The sequence below is a fragment of the Odocoileus virginianus genome, unplaced genomic scaffold (assembly GCF_023699985.2).
Source record: "Odocoileus virginianus isolate 20LAN1187 ecotype Illinois unplaced genomic scaffold, Ovbor_1.2 Unplaced_Contig_9, whole genome shotgun sequence".
Taxonomy (NCBI): Eukaryota; Metazoa; Chordata; class Mammalia; order Artiodactyla; family Cervidae; genus Odocoileus; species Odocoileus virginianus.
Window position 1 is genome coordinate 390569 of NW_027224326.1, and position 23877 is coordinate 414445.

General features: G+C 40.3%; 1 protein-coding gene across 5 annotated transcripts in view; it reads right to left on the reverse strand.

Annotated features, from left to right (window-relative positions):
• Nucleotides 1-363: 363 nt before the first annotated feature.
• Nucleotides 364-23877, reverse strand: part of OCA2 (OCA2 melanosomal transmembrane protein) — a 310825-nt gene continuing 287311 nt past the window's right edge. For 4 of the 5 annotated variants that reach the window (XM_070463932.1, XM_070463928.1, XM_070463930.1 and 1 more), the window contains 2 exons: nt 1818-1911; nt 364-1096 (listed from right to left, as the gene is read on the reverse strand). In XM_070463932.1, coding sequence (XP_070320033.1) covers nt 1012-1096; nt 1818-1911 — 179 coding nt within the window. In that variant the 3' untranslated portion in view covers nt 364-1011. The remainder of the gene's footprint in view (nt 1097-1817; nt 1912-23877) is intronic. The other variant, XR_011486403.1, reaches the window with a different exon arrangement.

Consider the following 23877-nt stretch of genomic DNA (forward strand, 5'->3'; position numbering starts at 1 on the left):
GGCTACCTGTCCCTCCACCCTTGCCTGCACATGGCCTTAATCTGGACAGAGGTGCCTTTCAAACCTGTACATAGCATCTAATGCAACTCAAGAAGGACATGATCTTCATATGCAGTAGAAGAACACTCTTTATCTTGAATTCAGACTGTGTGTCCCCATGGTCCTTGGACCTTCAGGGTTTATGCATGAGGCATCAGAACAATGTTTAACTCTGTTGTTTCAACATTCATAGAAAAGCCATTTGTTCCTTCAGTGTTGTCGCTTTCTGTCATTATGAAATAGGATTTAATAGGTACTGGATCATTTACCTATTAATTTTGGAGACAGTGTCAGGAGAATTGACAAACTTAATAGAAAATCTGGTGGCACTTTCATTGTTTCTTTTATTGCAGACATGAACATTTTTTTCATTTGCTGAAGAACAAAAATGGTGTACAGAGCTAAGTATCTTCCATCTGCCCATTCAGATTTACTCTCCTTCTACTTGTCCTGCTGTATCCACAGGAGCAGACCTATATGGACAAGATCATCAGTTTCTCTACTGAAAAATAAGAGACTAACCAATTCTAAGGCCTTTTTTCAAGGGGCAGTATGTTTTAAAGACTTTTAATATTTCCTTACATATTGTATGCCCTTCCCAAGAAGAGTATGCATTAGGAGTACACACAATTTGAATTCTTATTATTTTAACATAAAAAGTGATTATGTGAAAGAAAGCAGTCACTTCAGGAGAAGTGACATTTAAACAACACAAGCTTTTTATGTCTTTCCCTATAGAACAGAGCAAGATATATATTGAAATAAACACATTTTCCTATAGTAGAATCTTGGGTAACTTATCTTGTATTTATCACAGCTTCACCCAAATAAGGATGTAGATAGCAAAATCTCCATTCCAGAGCACCCCCATGGTAAGCACCTTTTTTTCTCCAAAGAGTGGTTTTGTGGCAGTTTTCTACTGACATTGATGATGGGTCAAGTTTCCCTTAGTCTTCATACATTGTATATCTACTAATTCCATCCCATCACGACATGAGCAACAAGGAGGTAACACATCCCCACCATGCAGGAGACAACCATCATTGGAAAGCCCAGCCTGAAACACAGAGAAGTGGATTATGATATCTGGTGTCTGGAGAGTACTGTGAGATCTGAATTCATAATTATATTATTGCAAAAGAATGTGGCCTTAAGAGCTTTATATATCCATAAAGGTAATTGTCTCATTTCTAGAGACAAAAAAGTTGGGTTCAGCCTAGATGATGTGGATGCATGCCTCCCTGAGATAACCACTACTGTATCCCCCAAATAAATTTCAGTTCATTTTGGCAGCACTATTTTACAGGCACCACCAATGACTATTTTCCCCAGTTCCTGAATCCAAATTGCAGGGGTGCCCTAAAAAAACAAGAAGGCAGGGGCTAGGACCCCAGAGCAAGCCCAGCTCCCTCAGAGCAGATCCTCCTTTGCAGGAGCTGGCATCAGCTGCACTCTGCCATCCAGGGACTCCTCTCCGTGCTATGCTCCTGAGAGGTACCTGCTCCCAAGCTGCCCCCAGTCTTCAATATTCCTAGATCCTTTCAATCATGAATTTTTTCACTAGGTAATGCCATGCAGGATGTCACAGTCCCAGGATGCACCCTCAACCTAGACAGTCAAGGCACAAATCCCCATTGGAATGTTCAAAAGAACAGCATAAAATACCAATGTCTTGCTTATTATTAAAACGTACTTATATTAAATATGTGTGGCTTATTTTTAATTACTTAAGCTTAGGGACTATATAAACAGAAAATTTAGATAAATTTTTGAAGTACCTGAAAAATTCCATGAAAGAGAATCCATATCCATGCTGCTCTGCAATTCCTGCACAAACCACATTTGCTGATGCTCCAATCAGTGTCCCATTACCTAGAATCAAAATTCGAAAAGCATAATAAAATCTCAGTTCATCCTGGAGGTAGACTTCTATTCTCTTTTGTTTTGTAATACTTGAACCATCTCACAGACTTTTGATTTGATGATTACAGTCCATTATGAAAGTGACTGCTTGTGCGAATATCTGCAGGGAACACAAAAAACACCAGGTGGAGGAGCCAAGATGGCGGAGGACTAGGACGGGGAGACCACTTTCTCCCCTACAAATTCATCGAAAGAACATTTGAACACTGAGCAAATTTCACAAAACAACTTCTGATCACTAGCAGAGGACATCAGGCGCCCAGAAAAGCAGCCCATTGTCTTCGAAGGGAGGTAGGACAAAATATAAAAGATAAAAAGGGAGTCAAAAGAGCTACAGATGGAGACCCATCTAGGAAGGGAGTCTTAATAGAGGAAGTTTCCAATCACCAGGAAACCCTCGCACTGGCGGGACTGGGGGAAGTTTTCGGCAATCTAACTGGGAGGAAAAATTAAACAAGGCCCACAGATTACATGCCTAAAAGCAACTCCCAGCAGAAAAGTACCCCAGACGCCCGTACCCGCCAGCAACAAGCGGGGGCGGAACGGAGAGGAGTGGGCGGCATTGCTTAGGGTAAGGACCGGCCCGAAGACCCTGAGAGCAATCGGAGGGAGCTTTTTTAAACTGTGGGATAGCAAGGGTCAAAATTAACCAGCCTGAACACACTGCCGGTGGTTCGCAAAACAAAGGGACTGAGAAACTCCAGAGAAGAGCCGGCCCATCCCCGCTGGAGGTAGGAGGCAGGGGGGAGGGGGAAAAGGGCAAACTCAGCCCCTGAGAAGCCGCCCCCTCCCACATTGTAAACAGGCCCCCGGTTCCTATCTAAAGACTTCCTGAGACCCGACTGGCGGCACGCGCTGGGGCCGCAGAGGGAAAAAGCGCGCCGTACCCGGGGAGAGTGCGCCCAAGCCTCTGGCTGCCTGGGCCGCTCGACGCGGAGGGAAAAGGTGCGCTGCACCCGGGGAGAGTGCGCCAAGCCTCTGGCTGCCTGAACCGCTCAGGCCGGGGAAGGCACAAAACGCAGGCGCAACCGAATCCGCGCTTTTGTGGAGTACCCGAAAACTGGAACCGCACTCAACGCAGGGCCCGCTCCATATAGAGCAGCCGGGAGCCTGAGCAGTGTAGACAGGGAAACCACTGACACCCGTGAGCGGGGCAAACCGAGTGTGGCCGGAACACGGTGAGTGCTATCCACATAGAGGGGTATCTGTCTGCAGCGCCGCGCCCTCCCCGTAGCAGGACTGAACTGAACTAGCGAACGTAAAGAAGAGATCACCTCCACCCGCCTGTGTCAGGGAGGAAATTAGACACCGAAGAGACGGCAAAGAGAAGCCAAATAAACAAAGGGAACCCCTTCAGAAAGGACCGGTGCAACAGATTAAAATCCCTGAACGTAACACCGACCACACTGGAAAGGGCCTATAGATATTGAGAAGTGTAAGCTGGAAAGAGGAGCTATCTGAAATTGAACTGAACCTACACTGACCGCAACAACTCCAGAGAAATTCCTAGATATATATGTATATATGTATATTTTTTAATTTAAAAAAAAATTTTTTTTTCTTTCCTTTTTTTATTTTTTATTTTTTCTCTTTTATTTTCTTTTAAAATTCCCTATTACTCCCCCATTACTCCTCAACTTTCATTTTCATATATTTTTATGATTTTTTTAATTAGGGAGAAAAATTTTTTTTTCTTTTTCTTGTTTTTCTCTCCTATTTCCTTTTAAAGTCCTCTAATACTCCTCTATTATTCCTTAATTTTCATTTTCATTTCACTATAACCTTGCCAAAAAAAAAAAAGAGAGAGAGAGAGAGAAACCCTATTTTTAAACCGAAATTCATATACATTTCTAAATTTTTTGTGTGTTTTTGTTTTTAAATATTGTATTTCAAAGAGTCTAACCTCTACACTAGATTTTTAATCTTTGTTTTTCAGTATGTGATATAAATTTTGGACATTTAAGAATCCAATATTCAGTTCCCATTTCTATTCAGGAGTGTGGTGATTACTCTCCCACTTTTGACTCTCTGTTTTCTACCTCAGAACACCTCTATTTCCTCCTTTCCCCTTCTCTTCCCAATCCAACTCTGTGAATCTTTGTGGGTGTCTGGGCTACGGAGAACACTCTGGGAACAGATAACTGCGTAGATCTGTCTCTCTCCTCTTGAGTCCCCTTTTTCTCCTCCTGCTCACCTCTATCTCCTTCCTCCCTCTCCTATTCTTCATGTAACTCTGTGAACCTCTCTGGTTGTCTCTCACGGTGGAGAATCTTTTCACCATTAACCTAGAAGTTTTATTATCAGTGTTGTATAGTTGGAGAAGTCTTGAGACTATTGGAAGAATAAAACTGAAATTCAGAGGCAGGAAACTTGAGCACAAATCCTGAGAAAACCGGAAAACTCCTGACTACACGGAACATTAAAGAATAAGAGACCATCCCAAATCCTCCATACCTACACCAAAACCAACCACCACCCAAGAGCCAATAAGCTCCAGTACAAGACATACCACGCAAATTCTTTAGCAATGCAGGAACATAGACCTGAGTGTCAACATACAGGCTGTCCAAAGTCACACCTAACACATAGACCCATCGCAAAACTCATTACTGGACACTCCATTGCACTCCAGAGAGAAGAAATCCAATTCCACGCACCAGAACGCTGACACAAGCTTCCCTAACCAGGAAACCTTGACAAACCAATCGTTCAACCCCACCCACTGGGTGAAACCTCCACAATAAAAAGGAACCACAGACCACAAGAATACAGAAAGCCCACTCCAGACACAGCAATCTAAACAAGATGAAAAGGCAGAAATACCCAACAGGTAAAGGAACATGAAAAAAGCCCACCAAGTCAAACAAATGAGGAGGAAATAGGGAATCTACCTGAAAAAGAATTTAGAATAATGATAATAAAAATGATCCAAAATCTTGTAAGCAAAATGGAGTTACAAATAAATAGCCTGGAGACAAAGATTGAGATGCAAGAAAGGTTTAACAAGGACCTAGAAGAAATTAAAAAAAAAAAGTCAATTAAAAATTAATAATGAAATAAATGAGATCAAAAACACTCTGGAGGAACCATGAGTAGAATCACAGAGACAGAAGATAGGATAAGTGAGTTAGAAGATAAAATGGTGGAAATAAATGAAGCAGAGAGGAAAAAAGAAAAAAGAATCAAAAGAAATGAGGACAACCTCAGGGACCTCTGGGACAATGTGAAACGCCCCAACATTCGAATCATAGGAGTCCCAGAAGAAGAAGACGAAAAGAAAGGCCATGAGAACTTACTCGAGGAGATAATAGCTGAAAACTTCCCTAAAATGGAGAAGAAATAGCCACCCAAGTCCAAGAAACCCAGAGAGTCCCAAACAGGATAAACCCAAGGCAAAACACCCTAAGACACATATTAATCAAATTAACAAAGATCAAACACAAAGAACAAATATTAAAAGCAGGAAGGGAGAAACAACAAATAACACACAAAGGGATTCCCATAAGGATAACAGCTGACCTATCAATAGAAACCCTTCAGGCCAGAAGGGAATGGCAGGACATACTTAAAGTAATGAAAGAGAATAACCTACAGCCTAGATTACTCTACCCAGCAAGGATCTCATTCAGATATGAAGGAGAACTCAAAAGCTTTACAGACAAGCAAAAGCTGAGAGAATTCAGCACCACCAAACCAGCTCTTCAACAAATACTAAAGGATCTTCTCTAGACAGGAAACACAGAAAGGTGGTATAAACGTGAACCCCAAACAACAAAATAAATGGCAACGGGACCATACCTATCAATAATTACCTTAAATGTAAATGGATTGAATGCCCCAACCAAAAGACAAAGGCTGGCTGAATGGATACAAAAGCAAGACCCCTATATATGCTGCCTACAAGAGACCCACCTCAAAACAAGGGACACATACTGACTAAAAGTGAAGGGCTGGAAAAAAATATTCCATGAACACGGACACCAAAAGAAAGCAGGAGTCGCAATACTCATATCAGATAAAATAGACTTTAAAATAAAGGCTGGGAAAAGAGACAAAGATGGACACTACATAATGATCAAAGGATCAAAGAAGATATAACAATTATAAATATATATGCACCCAACATAGGAGCATGGCAATATGTAAGGCAAACGCTAACGAGTATGAAAGAGGAGATTAATAGTAACACAATAATATTAGGAGACTTTAATACCCCACTCACAACTATGGATAAATCAACTAAACAAAAAATGAACAAAGAAACATAAACTTTAAAGGACACAATGGACCAGCTAGACCTAATTGACATCTATAGGACGTTTCACCCCAAAACAATCAACTTCACCTTTTTCTCAAGTGCACACGGAACCTTCTCCAGAATAGATCACATCCTGGGCCATAAATCTAGTCTTGGTAATTTCAAAAAAACTGAAATCATTCCAGTCATCTTTTCTGACCACAGTGCAGTAAGATTAGATCTCAATTACAGTAAAAAAAAAAAAAAAAAAATTATTAAAAATTCAAACATATGGAGGCTAAACAACACGCTTTTGAGTAACCAACAAATCATAGAAGAAATAAAAAAAGAAATCAAAATATGCATAGAAATGAACGAAAATGAAAACACAACAACCCAAAACCTATGGGACACTGTAAAAGCAGTGCTAAGGGGAAGATTCATAGCATTACAGGCCTACCGCAAGAAACAAGAAAGAAGTCAAATAAATAACCTAACTCTACACCTAAAGCAACTAGAGGAGGAAGAAATGAAGAACCCCAGGGTTAGTAGAAGGAAAGAAATCTTAAAAATTAGGGCAGAAATAAATGCAAAAGAAACTAAAGAGACCATAGCAAAAATCAACAATGCTAAAAGCTGGTTTTTTGAAAAAATAAACAAAATTGACAAACCATTAGCAAGGCTTATTAAGAAACAAAGGGAGAAGAACCAAATTAACAAAATTAGAAAGGAAAATGCAGAGATCACAACAGACATCACTGAAATACAAAGGATCATAAGAGACTACTACAAGCAACTCTATGCCAATAAAATGGACAACTTGGAAGAAATGGACAAGTTCTTAGAGAAGTATAACTTTCCAAAACTGAACCAGAAAGAAATAGAAGATCTTAACAAACACATCACAAGCAAGGAAATCGAAACAGTAATCAGAAATCTTCCAGCAAACAAAAGCCCAGGACCAGATGGCTTCACAGCTGAATTCTACCAAAAATTTAGAGAAGAGCTAACACCTATCTTACTCAAACTCTTCCAGAAAATTGCAGAAGAAGGTAAACTTCCAAACTCATTCTATGAGGCCACCATCACCCTAATTCCAAAACCAGACAAAGATGCCACAAAAAAAGAAAACTACAGGCCAATATCACTGATGAACATAGATGCAAAAATCCTTAACCAAATACTAGCAAACAGAATCCAACAACATATTTAAAAAAATCATACACCATGACCAAGTGGGCTTTATCCCAGGAATGCAAGGATTCTTTAATATTCACAAATCAATCAATGTAATACAACCACATTAACAAATTGAAAGATAAAAACCATATGATTATCTCAATAGATACAGAGAAAGCCTTTGACAAAATTCAACATCCATTTATGATTAAAACTCTCCAGAAAGCAGGAATAGAAGGAACATACCTCAACATAATAAAAGCTATATATGACAAACCCACAGCAAGCATCACCCTCAATGGTGAAAAGTTGAAAGCATTTCCCCTGAAATCAGGAACAAGACAAGGGTGCCCACTCTCACCACTACTATTCAACATAGTTTTGGAAGTGTTGACCACAGCAATCAGGGCAGAAAAAGAAGTAAAAGGAATCCAGATAGGAAAAGAAGAAGTGAAACTCTCTCTGTTTGCAGATGACATTATCCTCTACATAGAAAACCCTAAAGACTCTACCAGAAAATTACTAGAGCTAATCAATGAATACAGTAAAGTTGCAGGATATAAAATTAACACACAGAAATCTCTTGCATTACTATACACTAACAATGAGAAAACAGAAAGAGAAATTAAGGAAGCAGTACCATTCACCATTGCAACAAAAAGAATAAAATACTTAGGAGTATATCTACCTAAAGAAACAAAAGACCTATACATAGAAAACTATAAAACACTGATGAAAGAAATCAAAGAGGACACAAATAGATGGAGAAATATACCATGTTCATGGATTGGAAGAATCAATATTGTGAAAATGGCTATACTACCCAAAGCAATCTATAGATTCAATGCAATCCCTATCAAACTACCAATGGTATTTTTCACAGAACTAGAACAAATAATTTCACAATTTGTATGGAAATACAAGAAACCTATAATAGCCAAGGTAACCTTGAGAAAGAAGAATGGAACTGGAGGAATCAACCTGCCTGACTTCAGACTATACTACAAAGCCACAGTCATCAAGACAGTATGGTACTGGCACAAAGACAGAAATATAGATCAATGGAACAGAATAGAAAGCCCAGAGATAAATCCATGAACCTATGGTCACCTTATCTTCCGACAAAGGAGGCAAGGATATACAATGGAAAAAAGACAATCTCTTTAACAAGTGGTGCTGGGAAAACTGGTCAACCACCTGTAAAAGAATGAAACTAGAACACTTTCTAACACCATACACAAAAATAAACTCAAAATGGATTAAAGATCTGAATGTAAGACCAGAAACTATCAAACTCCTAGAGGAAAACATAGGCAAAACACTCTCCGACATAAATGACAGCAGGGTCCTCTATGACCCACATCCCAGAATATTAGAAACAAAAGCAAAAATAAACAAATGGGACCTAGTTAAACTTAAAAGCTTTTGCACAACAAAGGAAACTATAAGCAAGTTGAAAAGACAGCCCTCAGAATGGGAGAAAATATTAGCAAATGAAGCAACAGACAAATGATTAATCTCAAAAATATACAAGCAACTCCTCCAGCTCAACTTCAGAAAAATAAATGACCCAATCAAAAAAATGGGCCAAATAACTAAACAGACATTTCTCCAAGGAAGACATACAGATGGATAACAAACACATGAAAAGATGCTCAACATCACTCATTATCAGAGAAATGCAAATCAAAACCACAATGAGGTACCATTACATGCCAGTCAGGATGGCTGCTATCCAAAAGCCTACAAGCAATAAATGCTGAAGAGGGTGTGGAGAAAAGGGAACCCTCTTACACTGTTGGTGGGAATGCAAATTAGTACAGCCACTATGGAAAACAGTGTGGAGATTTCTTAAACAGCTGGAAATAGAACTGCCATATGACCCAGCAATCCCACTTCTGGGCATACACACCGAGGAAACCAGATCTGAAAGAGACACGTGCACCCCAATGTTCATCGCAGCACTGTTTATAATAGCCAGGACATGGAAGCAACCTAGATGCCCATCAGCAGACGAATGGATGAAGAAGCTGTGGTACATATACACCATGGAATATTATTCAGCCATTAAAAAGAATTCATTTGAATCAGTTCTAATGAGATGGATGAAACTGGAGCCCATTATACAGAGCGAAGTAAGCCAGAAAGATAAAGACCATTACAGTATACTAACACATATATATGGAATTTAGAAAGATGGTTACAATAACCCTATATGCAAAACAGAAAAAGAGACTCAGATGTATAGAACAGACTTGTGGACTCTGGGAGAAGACAAGGGTGGGATGTTTCAAGAGAACAGCATCGAAACATGTATATTATATAGGGTGAAACAGATCACCAACCCAGGTTGGGTGCATGAGAAAAGTGCTCGGGCCTGGTGCACTGGGAAGACCCAGAGGGATCGGGTGGAGAAGGAGGTGGGAGGGGGGACCAGTATGGGGAATACATGTAAATCCATGGCTAATTCATTTCCATGTATGACAAAACCACTGCAATGATGTAAAGTAATTAGCCTCCAACTAATAAAAATAAATGGAAAAATAAATAAATTTAAAAAAAAAAACACCAGCAAACAGAGGATAAATTCATTGCTTGTAAGTATTCATTTTTGAATAGGGCTATTGTTGTTGAATGTGATAGGAAAGAAGAAATGCTAAGGAGAACTAGCAAATCACCATGGGACGTGGTGGCATATATCTTCCAGAGGAAAATGCAAGTAGATTCACCATGAGAAATACAAGTAGGTTCTCATCTTAAATGAAAACCACCACCTTTATGACTCCAGGTCAGGACATGTACCCAGAAATCCTTTGTGTGTATGGAAAGATGGATGTAAGCAACCAGGATAATATAATGCTTCTCTGGGTGGGCCTTTTTGACAGAATTCATGATCTTCAGGGAGACTAACGTGCACACATATATACAAGTGTGGTCTCAGTGAGGGATATGATTCAAGCCTGACACTCAACAGAGATATGGGATCAGGGAAAGGTAGAATCTACTGGGTGAAGCCCTTTGGGATCTTTTATCCACTAACCACAGAGGTCAGTGTTTGGGGATGCTTGCAGAACCCAGGCATAGCCAAGTTAGTTCAGTTCTGGAATTGTGCATCACTGAGGACTGTGAACTATGAGACACAAATCTGCAACTGCCAACAGCCCCTATTGGCCTGAGGGAATGGCTTTTTAATACTGGACAGCAGAGCAGGAGGGTGAGGATCAAGGAAGCTGTGCCCCAAGGTGCTATGTTGGCCCAGAACTCCACACTGGAATATGGAGGATGGAGAGAGGTAAGGAATAAATGATAAGCTGTGTCACCTATGAGGTTTATCCTGCCTCCCCCCCACTTACTCCTTACACTGTCCTGAAATACACAGACATCCAACACAACCACCAGGTCCATAGGCAGGCAGGGCAAAGGCTCACAGTTTAACTTCACTCTTCTTGATTTTATTACATATAAGAATTCAACCTAGTTTCCATGAAAACTCCTGAAATAGCACACCACATCCACTTACATGCTTGCTCTAAGGATGAAATATATTTGACATGTCAATAATATAAGACTTTGGATCTTAAGAGCTTAATAAAAATCTTCAGGGTCTCCTCAGAGCTCTGAACCCCACAAGCCAAGCCCCAGTTTGCTGTGCTCACTGTGTTTCTGATGGTCCATTTCATGACAATCCTCCTATACCTCAGTGTAATTCAAAGTGTATGGACCCACCCAGAATTTTAGGAAGGGTGCAATAGAGGTGGGAGGTCAGGAGGGGCAAGCACATCACCAAGGGGAGGGATAGCTGCCCCATAGCAGGGGAGGGCATGGCAGACCAACATTCAAACTGCTTGGGCAGGACAGATTTTAGGGTGGCAACAAAGGAGGCATAAACCCTGATTGGTGGACAGTCCAGACTATAAGATGTTGCCTTGTTCCAGGTAGTTAAATGATGATACCCCCTAGCCCCATAGAGAAGCCCACACCTTAGTCCTCAGAACATGTGCTTATGTCATTATGTTACTATGTATGGCAAGAAGGTCTTTGCAGAAGTATTTCAGGTTATAGATCTTGAGATGCGGGATTACTCTGAATTATCTGAGTGGGCACAACTGACTCACGTGAACCCTTAAAAGTAGGGAACTTTCTCAAGCTAGAAGCAGAAGAGAAGCCTCAGAGGGAGAGTCATAGAGATCCTGGAGACCCCAGGGAGCTACAGCAATACAGGGGTAGGAGAGATCCCAGAGGAGAGCTGGAGGGAACCCAGGGTAGAGAGTTTGAGAGATCCAAGGGGATGGAAGAATTCCCACCATGAGATTTCCATATAACATTGCTGGTTCTGAGATTTAGATCCAAAGGCCATAACCAGAGAGGCCTCTAGGACCTAAGGGCAGCCTCAGCTGACAGCCAGCAAGGGGCTGGATATTTAGTCCTACACCTCTAAGGAACTGGATTCTGTCAACAACCTGAGTGAGTTTGGAAGCAGACACATCCTAAAAGTCCCCAAAGTTTATCTATTTGTTATGACCAGAACTGAGTCTGGATTTCCATCTCAGTTCTTAGATCTGCCTCTGCTCCCACCTTCCCCCTACCCAAGACTTCCATTAGCGTCTTCCTAACTGCCTAACCCTAGGCAAGCTCTCCCTCTCACCCTAGCAGGTCATTCCACATGGAAATCAGCTCATATCCTTCAGGGGCTCACAGGGAGCCCGTTAACAAAGACATGACACAATGTAGGAGATGTGCAGTGGGCCTGAGATCAGACAGGCAGAGAGGAAATGCTCAGGGGGCTGAGCACTGAGGTCCTCAGTGTCCCCATGAGGAAAGCGAGGCACAGAGTAGCAACATGCTGACATGCGAATGTTCCTCAGAGGGCCCTGCCAGCCTCCACCGCAGAGCACACACCTCAATAGCTGAGTAGCATCTGCTCTGCACCCCAAACGCTGCTACTCCAGGATTTAACATTGACAACTCTCCTGAATAAAACAGAATTTCACACATAATTCAAGGTCACATTCAAGAACTTGAGTGAGCTCTAAAAAATAAAAGGCAACACTTTCTCTCGTGTTGAGGATTAATATTTGAAAAATACTCCTTTTGGATCAAAATGGTGGAGGAGAAGGACATGGAACTCACCTCCCCCAGCAAACACATAAAAAAATATATCTACATGTAGAACAAATTTCCCAGAAAACCAACTGAAAGCTGACACGAGATCTCTTATACAACCGAAGCAGCAGGAAAGATTCCCATGTAGCTGAGCAGGACAGAAAAAAGGCATTAGGATGAGACTGGCACCTCTGGGAGGAAGTTGTGAAAGAGGAAAGGTCCACACAGGTGGTCCCTCTCCCTGGGAACTCCCCCTTTCCTTCATAGAAGTCTTCTAGGAGACAGAGATGGACAGGAGGGGCATGAACTCTACTTGCAAGGAGTGCATGTGTATCAGTTGCTGTACTTGAATCAGTTGCTACCTCACGCCACTTCCCACCCCAAACAGGCCCTGAGAAGGGCTTCTAATGTGCCCTGCCCAGCTAGGCAATGAAACACAGGCTTCAACAGAAGGACCCTGGGAGAGAATATGGTCTAGTTCCAGAGGGCTTGGAGTGTAGTCCAGGCCAAAACTCAGAGCTCATCATTAGCACACTCAGAGCTGAGCATAAGTCTGCTGTAGGAGCCCCATTGGCACATGCAAGTTAGAGCATAAGTCCCCATAGGTACATTACTGTCAGCAAGCTTACAGCACTGCACAGCTCCAGTGTTGCCAGGCTTGTGACCTTGACTATGGCAAATTTGGCAGCAGTGGACTTTGTTGATGCATCAACCAGCTGGTTGGTAGCATCACAGAATCACTTATCTACCATGGAGAGTCCCTAGGGTGTGGTACAAAGTAATTCCTTTCCCTGTGGGAGCCCTTCAGTTCTGCCCACCTCCAACACAGCTCAGAGCTAGATCTGGGATAGACAGGTCCTGGAGAGCCCTACCACAGATGCAGCCTAGGCCCCAGGGGGCAGACCAGCAGTCACAAAACCTTGCCCCCCAGCAACAGCCTAGCAAGAGGTCTGGGACGAATACAACAGAGAAAGAGACACAACATTGGGCTGCTTCTGGCAGAACTGCAAATGGCTGCACGGGTGGCATATAGACCTGATGTGTACATACAGGGCTCACTTCTTTCATGCTCACCTCCTTAGGAATAGAGCACACACTTCAGGGCAATAAAGCCACATGGAACACAACTCTCAGTGCTTCTACTCCAACTGGAAAACAGGCCCTGTCCCATGGAATTAACTGCCATGGAACAGAATAGAGAAAAACAATGAAAAGAAATGAGGACACAACATTGTTTGTTTGGTGCATTTCACCAACGTTTGAATAATAGGGATCCCAGAAGACAAATGGAAAGAGAAAGGGCCTAAGAAAATATTGAAGAGATTATAGTCCAAAAATTCCATAAAGTGTGAAAGGAAACATCACACAAGACCAGGAAATGAAGATACAGGATAAATCCAAGGAGGAACATACCAGAACATATATTAATTAAACTCAGAAAAACTAAATACAATGGAAAAAATATTGAAAGCAGCAAATAAAATATAAGGGAATCCCTATAAAGCTATCAGCTGAATTTTCAGCAGAAACTCAGCAGGCCAGAAGGGAGGGGCATGATATATTCAAAGTGATGTAAGGGGAAAACCTACAATCTAGAATATTCTACCCAGAAAAGTTATTATTCAAATTCAAGGGAGAAATAAAAGACAAGCAGAAGCCAAGAGAATTCAGCACCACCAAGCCAAGGAGCTTCTCTGGGCGGGGGGGGGGGGGGGGGGAGGCTGCAACTAGAAACATAAAATCACAAATAGGAAAACTCACCAGTAAAAGGAAACACACAGTAAAAGCTGGAAATCAGCCATACACAAATATAATATCAAAACCAGGAACTATGAAGAGAGGACAGATATAGAAATGGGAACTGCATTTAAAAATAAGAAACTAGTAACTTAATATATAACATATATACACACATATGTGTATATCAGTCAGTCAGTTCAGTTGCTCAGTCATGTCCAACTCTTTGTGACCCCAAGACTTCCCTGTCCATCACCAACTCCCAGACCTTGCTCAAATGCATGTCCATCAAGTCAGTGGTACCACTGAATCATCTCATTCTCTGTTGTACCCTTCTCCTCCCACCTTCAGTCTCCCCCAGTATCAGGGTCTTTTCTAATAAGTCAGTTCTTTGCATCAGGTGGCCAAAGTATTGGAGCTTCAGCTTCAGCATCAGTCCTTCCAATGAATATTCAGGGTTGATTTCCTTTAAGACTGACTGGTTTGATTTCCTTGCAGTCCAAGGGACTCTCAAGAGTCTTCTCCAGCACCACAGTTCAAAAGCATCAATTCTTTGGCTCAGCTTTCTTTATGGTCCAACTCTCACAGCCATACATGACTACTGGAAAAACCATAGCTTTGACTAGGTGGACCTTTGTCAGCAAAGTAATGTCTCTGCTTTTTAATATGCTGTCTAGATTGGTCATAGCTTTTCTTTCAAGGAGCAAGCATCTTTTAATTTCATGGCTGCAGTCACCATCTGCAGTGATTTTGGAGCCCCCAAAAATAAAGTCTGCTCACTGTTTCCATTGTTTCCCCATCTATTTGCCATGAAGTGATGGGACCAGATGCCATGATCTTAGTTTTCTGAATGTTGAGTTTTAAGCCAGCTTTTTCACTCTCCTCTTTCACTTTCATCAAGAGGCTCTTCAATTCCTCTTTGCTTTCTGCCATAAGGGTGGTGTCATCTGCATATCTGAGGTTATTGATATTTCTCCCTGCAATCTTGATTCCAACTTGTGCTTCATCCAGTCTGGCATTTCATGTGATGTACTCTGCATGTAAGTTAAATAAGCAGGGTGGCAATATACAGCCTTGACACACTCCTTTCCCAATTTGGAATCAGTCTGTGTGTGTGTATATATATGTGTATATATACATACATATACATATATGCATATGTGTGTGTGTGTGTGTGTGTGTGTGTGTAGAGAGAGAGAGAAAGGAATGAAAAAAAGTGAGTATATATGAGTATACACATACTGCTATAGCAAAATCTTACGGGAAATGCAAACAAAAAAACTATGGTAGAAACACATACATAAAGGAAAAAGCAACTCAAATACAATGCTAAACAGCACTAAAGATGATCATCAAACCACAAGAGGAAAGAACAAAAGAGGAACAGAAGAAAAAAAAAACTTACAAAAACAAACCAAAAACCATTGAAAAAATAGCAATAGGAACAGAGATACTGATAATTGCCCTAAATGTAAAAGAATTAAATGCTCCAACCAAAAGACTGGCTAAAGGGATATAACAAAGACCACTATATATGCTATCTACAAGAGACACACTTAAGGCCTATGGAAACAGACTGAAAGTGAGGGGATGGAGAAAGATATTCCAGGTAAACAGAAATCAAAAGAAGGTTGGAATACCAATACTCATATCAGAAAAATAAAATAGACTTTAAAATAAAGACGGTTACAAGAGGCAGGAAGGCCACACATAATTATTATGGAATCAATCCAGGAAAAAAATAAAACAGTGGGAGATATATATGCACACAACACAGGAGCACATCAATAGATAAGGCAAACACTAACAGTAATAAAGGGAAATTGACAGTAACACAGTAATAGTGGGGGATTTTAGAGCTTCACTTATGTCAAGGGACAGATCACTCAGATAGAAAATTAATTTAAAAAAAAAAACTCAAGCCTTAAATGATGTATTAGACCAGATAGACTTAATAGATAGACTTAATTTATAGGAAATTGCATCCAAAAGCAGCAAAATACAGTCCCTTCTCAAGTGTACACAAAACATTCTCCAGGATAGATATCATCTGGATCACAAATCAATCTTTGGTAAATTGAAGAAGATAGAAATCATATAGAGCATGCTATGAGATCAGAAATCAATTAAAGGGAGAAAACCTGTTAAAAACACAAACACTTTGAGGCTATACATATGTTAAGTAAGTAAGTAAGTGATAGTCCTTCAGTCGTGCCTCTTTGCAACCCCATGGACTGAAGCCCACCAGGCTCCTGTGTCCATGAGATTTTCCAGGCAAGGATACTGGAGTGGGTTGCCATTTCCTTCTCCAAGGGATCTTCCCAACCCAGGGATCAAACCTGAGTCTCCTGTACTGCAGGCAGATTCTTTACTGACTGAGCTACAAAGGAAGCCCCAATGCATATGTTATTAAACTACAAGTGGATCATTAAAGAAATCAACCAAATCAACCATACATCAATAAAAAAAAAATTTTAAGCTAAAAAAAGAGAGGGTGGAGAAGATGGTAGAGATTGCCTGCTCCCCACAAATACATTTTTTTAAATCATCAAAATATGGAACAGCTCCTACATAGCAACTTCTAAATGACCACAGAAGACCCCACACATCCAAAAAGGCAAACTAATTTCCCTAGAATGAGGTAGGATGAAAGAAACACATTTTAAAAAGAAATACAGAGGACTTCAGGACAGGAGTTTGTGCCCCTAGGGAGGGAGGGAGTCATGAAGGAGGAAAAGTTTCCACACACTAGGAAATCCCCTTTCAGGGGGGACCAAAGAGGAGCTGTGGAACCTCAAAGCGGGTCTCGGAAGGCAAAATACACAGAAAGCTGCCCAACAATTCTTCTCATCCCATAAGTAGCTCACAAGCCTCAGCCCAGACCAGAGGGTGGGGACGGGCAGCTGGGATGAGTGGCTAGGAAGCTTGGCCTGCAGCAGAGTGTGGGACCAGGGCCAGAGGCTACAGTGAAGATCCCAGGGAGAGGTAGGGGGCTAGCAGCTATGAGGATGCACTGAGAGGGATACAAAAACAAGGCTGAGGAAATAGGCATGACTACCATTGCCAAAGCCAGGAGGGGTGCTGGAGGCATCAGACAAAACACCATAGATGTGATCCCAATCCCAGGTGTTGCAGCTACCTCCAGGCTATGAGCAGGTGCAGGTTACTCCCCACAACTTGCTGGCAGCTTTCACAGCTGAGATCTTTCTAGGGAACCACAAACTGGGTCCCTTTCCTCTGGAAGAACTCATGATCCATCTTAGACTGTAACAACATCCAACAGGACACAACAGCCACTCTCCAGTACAACACAAATGTGGCTGCCATATCCTCCCCTTTCTCAGCTCAAGAGAGCAAATGAGTCCTAGTGAGCCTCGATCTTTGCCCCCTCATGTCCAGGTGAGGAGCAGACTGGGGACTCCAGAGGCAACCGTGAATATTAGGAGCAACTGCAAGCTGGAATAAGGCCATATCTGAGATTGAATTAACCCCACGCTGCCCAAAACAGGCCCAAAGACCTTTATAGAAACATTAGAGGACTTTGGAATAAGCCTTGCTGGGTGTCCTGGGCTGCTGAGTATTGCCCTCACCAAGAGTATTAGAAACTTGTCTTTTGTGCTGTGTGGCTTGTGAGGTCTTGGAGCTTCAATATGCATTGAGCCTGAACACCTGAGATGAGAGACCTAATCTCAAACCCATCAGAGAACTCATGACCTCACAGAACATTAATAGATGAGAGCCCTCCCAACTGCCTCCATCTCAACACCAAAACCAAGCCCACCCAAAGGCCAGCAAGCACCAGTGCCCAGATACCCCACATAATCCTTCAATAAAACAGAAACACAACACTGCACACTAAGCAGACAGGCTGCCCAAAGCCATATCTAACACATAGACACCCCAAAATCTACTACTGGACACAGTGCTGCCCTTCAGAGAGAGAAGATCCATCTCTGTCAACCAGAACAGATCATAAAAACAGAAAATTGATAAGGAAATACAAACATTAAATGAAACATAAGACCAAATGGACCTAATTGATAACTTCAGGATTTTCCATCCAAATGTAGAAGAACACACTTCCTTCTAAAGTGCACATGGAACATTCTCCAGGATAGATCACATCTTGGGTCACAAATCAAGCCTCAGTAAATTTAAGAAAATTGAAATCATATCAAGCATCTTTTCTGACCACAATGCTATGAGACTAGATATCAATTACAGGGGGAAAAAAACTGTAAAAAAACAAACACATCAAGATTAAATAATACGTTTATACTTAATGAATATGTTACTGAAGAAATAAGAAGAGAAATTTTAAAATTCCTGGAAACAAGTGACAACAAAAACACAACAATCCGAAACCTATGAGATGCAGCAAAAGCGGTTCTAAGAGGAAAGTTTATAGCAATACTATCCTACCCCAAGAAACAAGAAAAACATCACATAGCTGCTGAAAGAACAAAAACACCCAAGAACCTTAGTGGAAAGAAAGAAATCATAAAGACCAGAGCAGAAATAAATGAAAAAGAAAGGAAGAAAACAATAACAAAGATTAATAAAACTAAAAACCAGTTCTATGAGAAGATAAACGAATTTGATAGACCAATAGCCAGACTCATCAAGCAAAAAAAGGGAGAAAGCCAAATCAACAAGATTAGGAATGAAAAAGCAGTGGTTACAACAGACAATGCAAAAATACAAAGAACCATAAGAGACTACTATGAGCAACTATATGCTAATAAAATGGAAATCATAGAGAAAATGGACAGATTTTTAGAAAAGTTCAACTTTCCATGAGTGAACCAGGAAGAAACAGAAATTATGAAAAGCCAATTACAAATAATCAAATCAAAATTGTGATAAAAATAATCTCCCCACAACAAAAGCCCAGGGCCAGATGGCTTCACAGGTGAATTCTTTCAAACATTTAGAGAAGACCTAACACCTGTCCTTCTAAAACTCTCCCAAAAGAACAGCAGAGGAGGGAACACTTCCAAACTAATTCTACAAGGTATCACCCTGATTCCAAAAACATCACACACAAAAAAGAAAATTACAGGCCAATATCACTAATGAACATGATGCAAAAACCCTTAACAAAATTCTAGCAAACAAAACTTAATAACACATTAAAAAGATCGTGTACCATGATCAAGTCGAGTTTATTCCAGGGATGCAAGCATTGTTCATTATATGCAAGTTTATCAATGTAACACACCATTATTAACAAATTAAAAGATAAAAACCATATGATTATTTCAATAGATGCTGACAGCACCTTTGACAAAATTCAACACCCATTTATGATAAAACTCTCCAGAAAGTAGGCATAGAAGTAAACATACCTCAACATAATAAAAGCCATATAAGACAAACCCACAGCAAACATTATCCTCAATAGCAAAAATTTGAAAGTATTTCCTCTAAAATCAGGAACAAGACATGGGTGCCCTCTCTCAACACTACTATTCAAAATAATTCTGGAGGTCCTAGCCACAGCAGTTAGAGAAGAAAAGGAAATGAAAGGAATCCAGATTGGAAAAGGAGTAAAACTTTCACTGTTTGCAGATGACATGATCCTCTACATAGAAAACCCTAAAGGCTCCACCAGAAAATTACTAGAGCTAATCAATGAATATAGTAAAGTTGCAGGATATAAAATTAACACACAGAAATCCCTTGCATTCCTATACACTAACAATGAGAAAACAGAAAGAGAAATTAAGGAAACAATACCATTCACCATTGCAACAAAAAGAATAAAATACTTAGGCAGTATATCTACCTAAAGAAACAAAAGACCTATACATAGAAAACTATAAAACACTGATGAAAGAAATCAAAGAGGACACAAACAGATGGAGAAATATATCGTGTTCATGGATTGGAAGAATCAATATTGTCAAAATGGCTATACTACCCAAAGCAAACTATAGATTCAATGCAATCCCTATCAAACTACCAACGGTATTTTTCACAGAACTAGAACAAATAATTTCACAATTTGTATGGAAATACAAGAAACCTATAATAGCCAAGGTAACCTTGAGAAAGAAGAATAGAACTGGAGGAATCAACCTGCCTGACTTCAGACTATACTACAAAGCCACAGTCATCAAGACAGTATGGTACTGGCACAAAGACAGAAATATAGATCAATGGAACAGAATAGAAAGCCCAGAGATAAATCCACGAACCTATGGACACCTTATCTTCTACAAAGGAGGCAAGGATATACAATGGAAAAAAGACAACCTCTTTAGCAAGTGGTGCTGGGAAAACTGGTCAACCACCTGTAAAAGAATGAAACTAGAACACTTTCTAACACCATACACAAAAATAAACTCAAAATGGATTAAAGATATAAAAGTAAGACCAGAAACTATAAAACTCCTAGAGGAGAACATAGGCAAAACACTCTCCGACATAAATCACAGCAGGATCCTCTATGACCCACATCCCAGAATATTAGAAACAAAAGCAAAAATAAACAAATGGGACCTAATGAAACTTAAAAGCTTTTGCACAACAAAGGAAACTATAAGCAAGGTGAAAAGACAGCCCTCAGATTGGGAGAAAATAATAGCAAACGAAGCAACAAAGGATTAATCTCAAAAATATACAAGCAACTCCTGCAGCTCAATTCCAGAAAAATAAATGACCCAATCAAAAAATGGGCCAAAGAACTAAACAGACATTTCTCCAAGGAAGACATACGGATGGCAAAAAAACACATGAAAAGATGCTCAACATCACTCATTATCAGAGAAATGCAAATCAAAACCACAATGAGGTACCATTACATGCCAGTCAGGATGGCTGCTATCCAAAAGTCTACAAGCAATAAATGCTGGAGAGGGTATGGAGAAAAGGCAACCCTCTTACACTGTTGGTGGGAATGCAAACTAGTACAGCCACTATGGAGAATAGTGTAGAGGTTTCTTAAAAAACTGGAAATAGAACTGCCATATGACCCAGCAATCCCACTTCTGGGCATACACACCAAGGAAACCAGATCTGAAAGAGACACGTGCACCCCAATGTTCATCGCAGCACTGTTTATCATAGCCAGGACATGGAAGCAACCTAGATGCCCATCAGCAGACGAATGGATAAGGAAGCTGTGGTACATATACACCATGGAATATTACTCAGCCATTAAAAAGAATTCATTTGAATCAGTTCTAATGAGATGGGTGAAACTGGAGCTCATTATACAGAGTGAAGTAAGCCAGGAAGATAAAAAACATTACAGTATACTAACACATATATATGGAATTTAGAAAGATGGTAACGATAACCCTATATGCAAAACAGAAAAAGAGACACAGATGTACAGAACAGACTTTTGGACTCTGTGGGAGAAGGCGAGGGTGGGATGTTTAGAGAGAACAGCATCGAAACATGCATATTTTCTGTAGTGAAACAGATCACCAGCCCAGGTGGGATGAATGAGACAAGTGCTTGGGCCTGGTGCACTGGGAAGACCCAGAGGTATCGGGTGGAGAGGGAGGTAGGAGGGGTGATCGGGATGGGGAATACATGTAATTCCATGGCTGATTCATGTCAATGTATGACAAAAGTCACTGCAATGTTGTGAAGTAATTAGCCTCCAACTAATAAAAATAAATGAAACAAAAAAGAAAGCCCTAAAGAAGCCACCAGAAAATTAGTAGAGCTAAGCAATGAATATAGTAAAGTCACAGGATATAAAATTAACACAGAGAAATTCCTTGCATTCCTATATGCTAACAATGAAAGATCAGAAAAAGAAAATTAAGTAAACAATCCTATCCACCATTGCAATGAAAAGAATAAAATACTTAGGAATAAATTTACCTAAAGACACAAAAGACCTGTATGTAGAAAATTACAAAACATTGATGATAGAAACCAAAGATTACACAAATAGGTGGAGAAATATACCATATTCTTGGGTTGGAAAAGTCAATATAGTGAAAATGAGTATACTACTCAAAGCAATCTATGAATTCAATGCAATCCCTATCAAACTACCAACAGCATTTTTCACAGAACTAGAACAAATAATTTCACAAAGCAATCTTGATAAAGAAGAATTGAACTGGAGGAATCAGTCTTCCCGACTTCAGATTACACTGCAAAGCTACAGTCATCAAAATAGTATAGTACTGGCAAAAGACAGAAATATAGATCAATTGAACAAAATAGAAAGTCTGGAGATAAATCCACACACCTATGGACACCTTACCTTTGACAAAGGAGGCAAAAATATACAGTGGAAAAAAGACAGTCTCTTCAACAAGTGGTGCTGGGAAAACTGGTCAACTACATGTAAAAGAATGAAACTAGAACACTTTCTAACACCATACACAAAAATAAACTCAAAATGAATAAAGACCTAAATGTAAGACCAGAAACTGTAAAATTCTTAGAGGAAAACATAGGCAGAACACTCTCTGACAAAAATCACAGCAAGATCCTCTATGACCCACCTCCCAGAATAATGGAAATAAAAGCAAAAATAAACAAATGGGACCTAATTAAACTTAAAAGCTTTTGCACAATGAAGGAAACTATAAGCAAGGTGAAAAGGCAACCTTCAGAATAGGAGAAAACAAAGCAAACAAAACAACTGACAAAGAATTATCTCCAAAATATACAAGAAGCTCATGCAACCCAATACCAGAAAACAAACAACCCAGTCAAAAAATAGGCAAAAGACCTAAACAGACATTTCTCCAAAGATGACATATAGATGATTAACAAACACATGAAAAGATCCTCAACATCAATTATTATCAGAGAAATGTAAATCAAAACCACCATGAGGTATCATCTCACAATAGCCAGAAACAGCCATCATTGAAAAGTCTACAGACAATAAATGGAGAGGGTGTGGAGAAAAGGGAACTCTCTTGCACTGTTTGTTGGAAGGCAAACTAGTACAGCCACTATGAAGAAAAGTGTGGAGATTCCTTAAAAAGCTGGGAATACAACTGTCATTATGAACAATGACAATCCCACGGTTCAGCATAAACATTGAGGAAACCAGAACTGGAATAGGCACATGTACCACAGTGTTAATCACAGCACTATTTACAATAGCTAGGACATGGAAGCAACCTAGATGTCCATCAGCAGATGAATGGATAAGGAAATTGTGGTACATATACACAATGGAATACTACTCAGCTACAAAAGGAATGCATTTGAGTCAGTTCTAATGAGGTGGATGAACCTACAGCCTATTATACAGAGTGAAGTAAGTGGGAAAGACAACTGATGTATATTAATGCGTACATATGGAATCTAGAAGGATGGTACTGATGATCCTATGTACAGAAGGAGACACAGCAGACATAAATAACAGACTTCTGGACCCAATAGGAGAAGGAGAGGGTTAGAATAGCACTGAAACATGTACATTACCATATGTAGAATGGATGACCACTGTACGTTGGATGCATGAAGCAGGTTATCCAGGACCAGTGCTCTGTGACAACCTGGAGGGATGGGATGGGGAGGGAAGTGGGAGGGGGGTTCAGGATGGGGTGGATGCATGTATGCCTATGGCTGATTCATGTTGATGTATGGCAAAAGCCATCACAATATTGTAATTATCCTCCAATTAAAATATATAAATATTTTCAAAATAAACAAATGGGACCTAATGA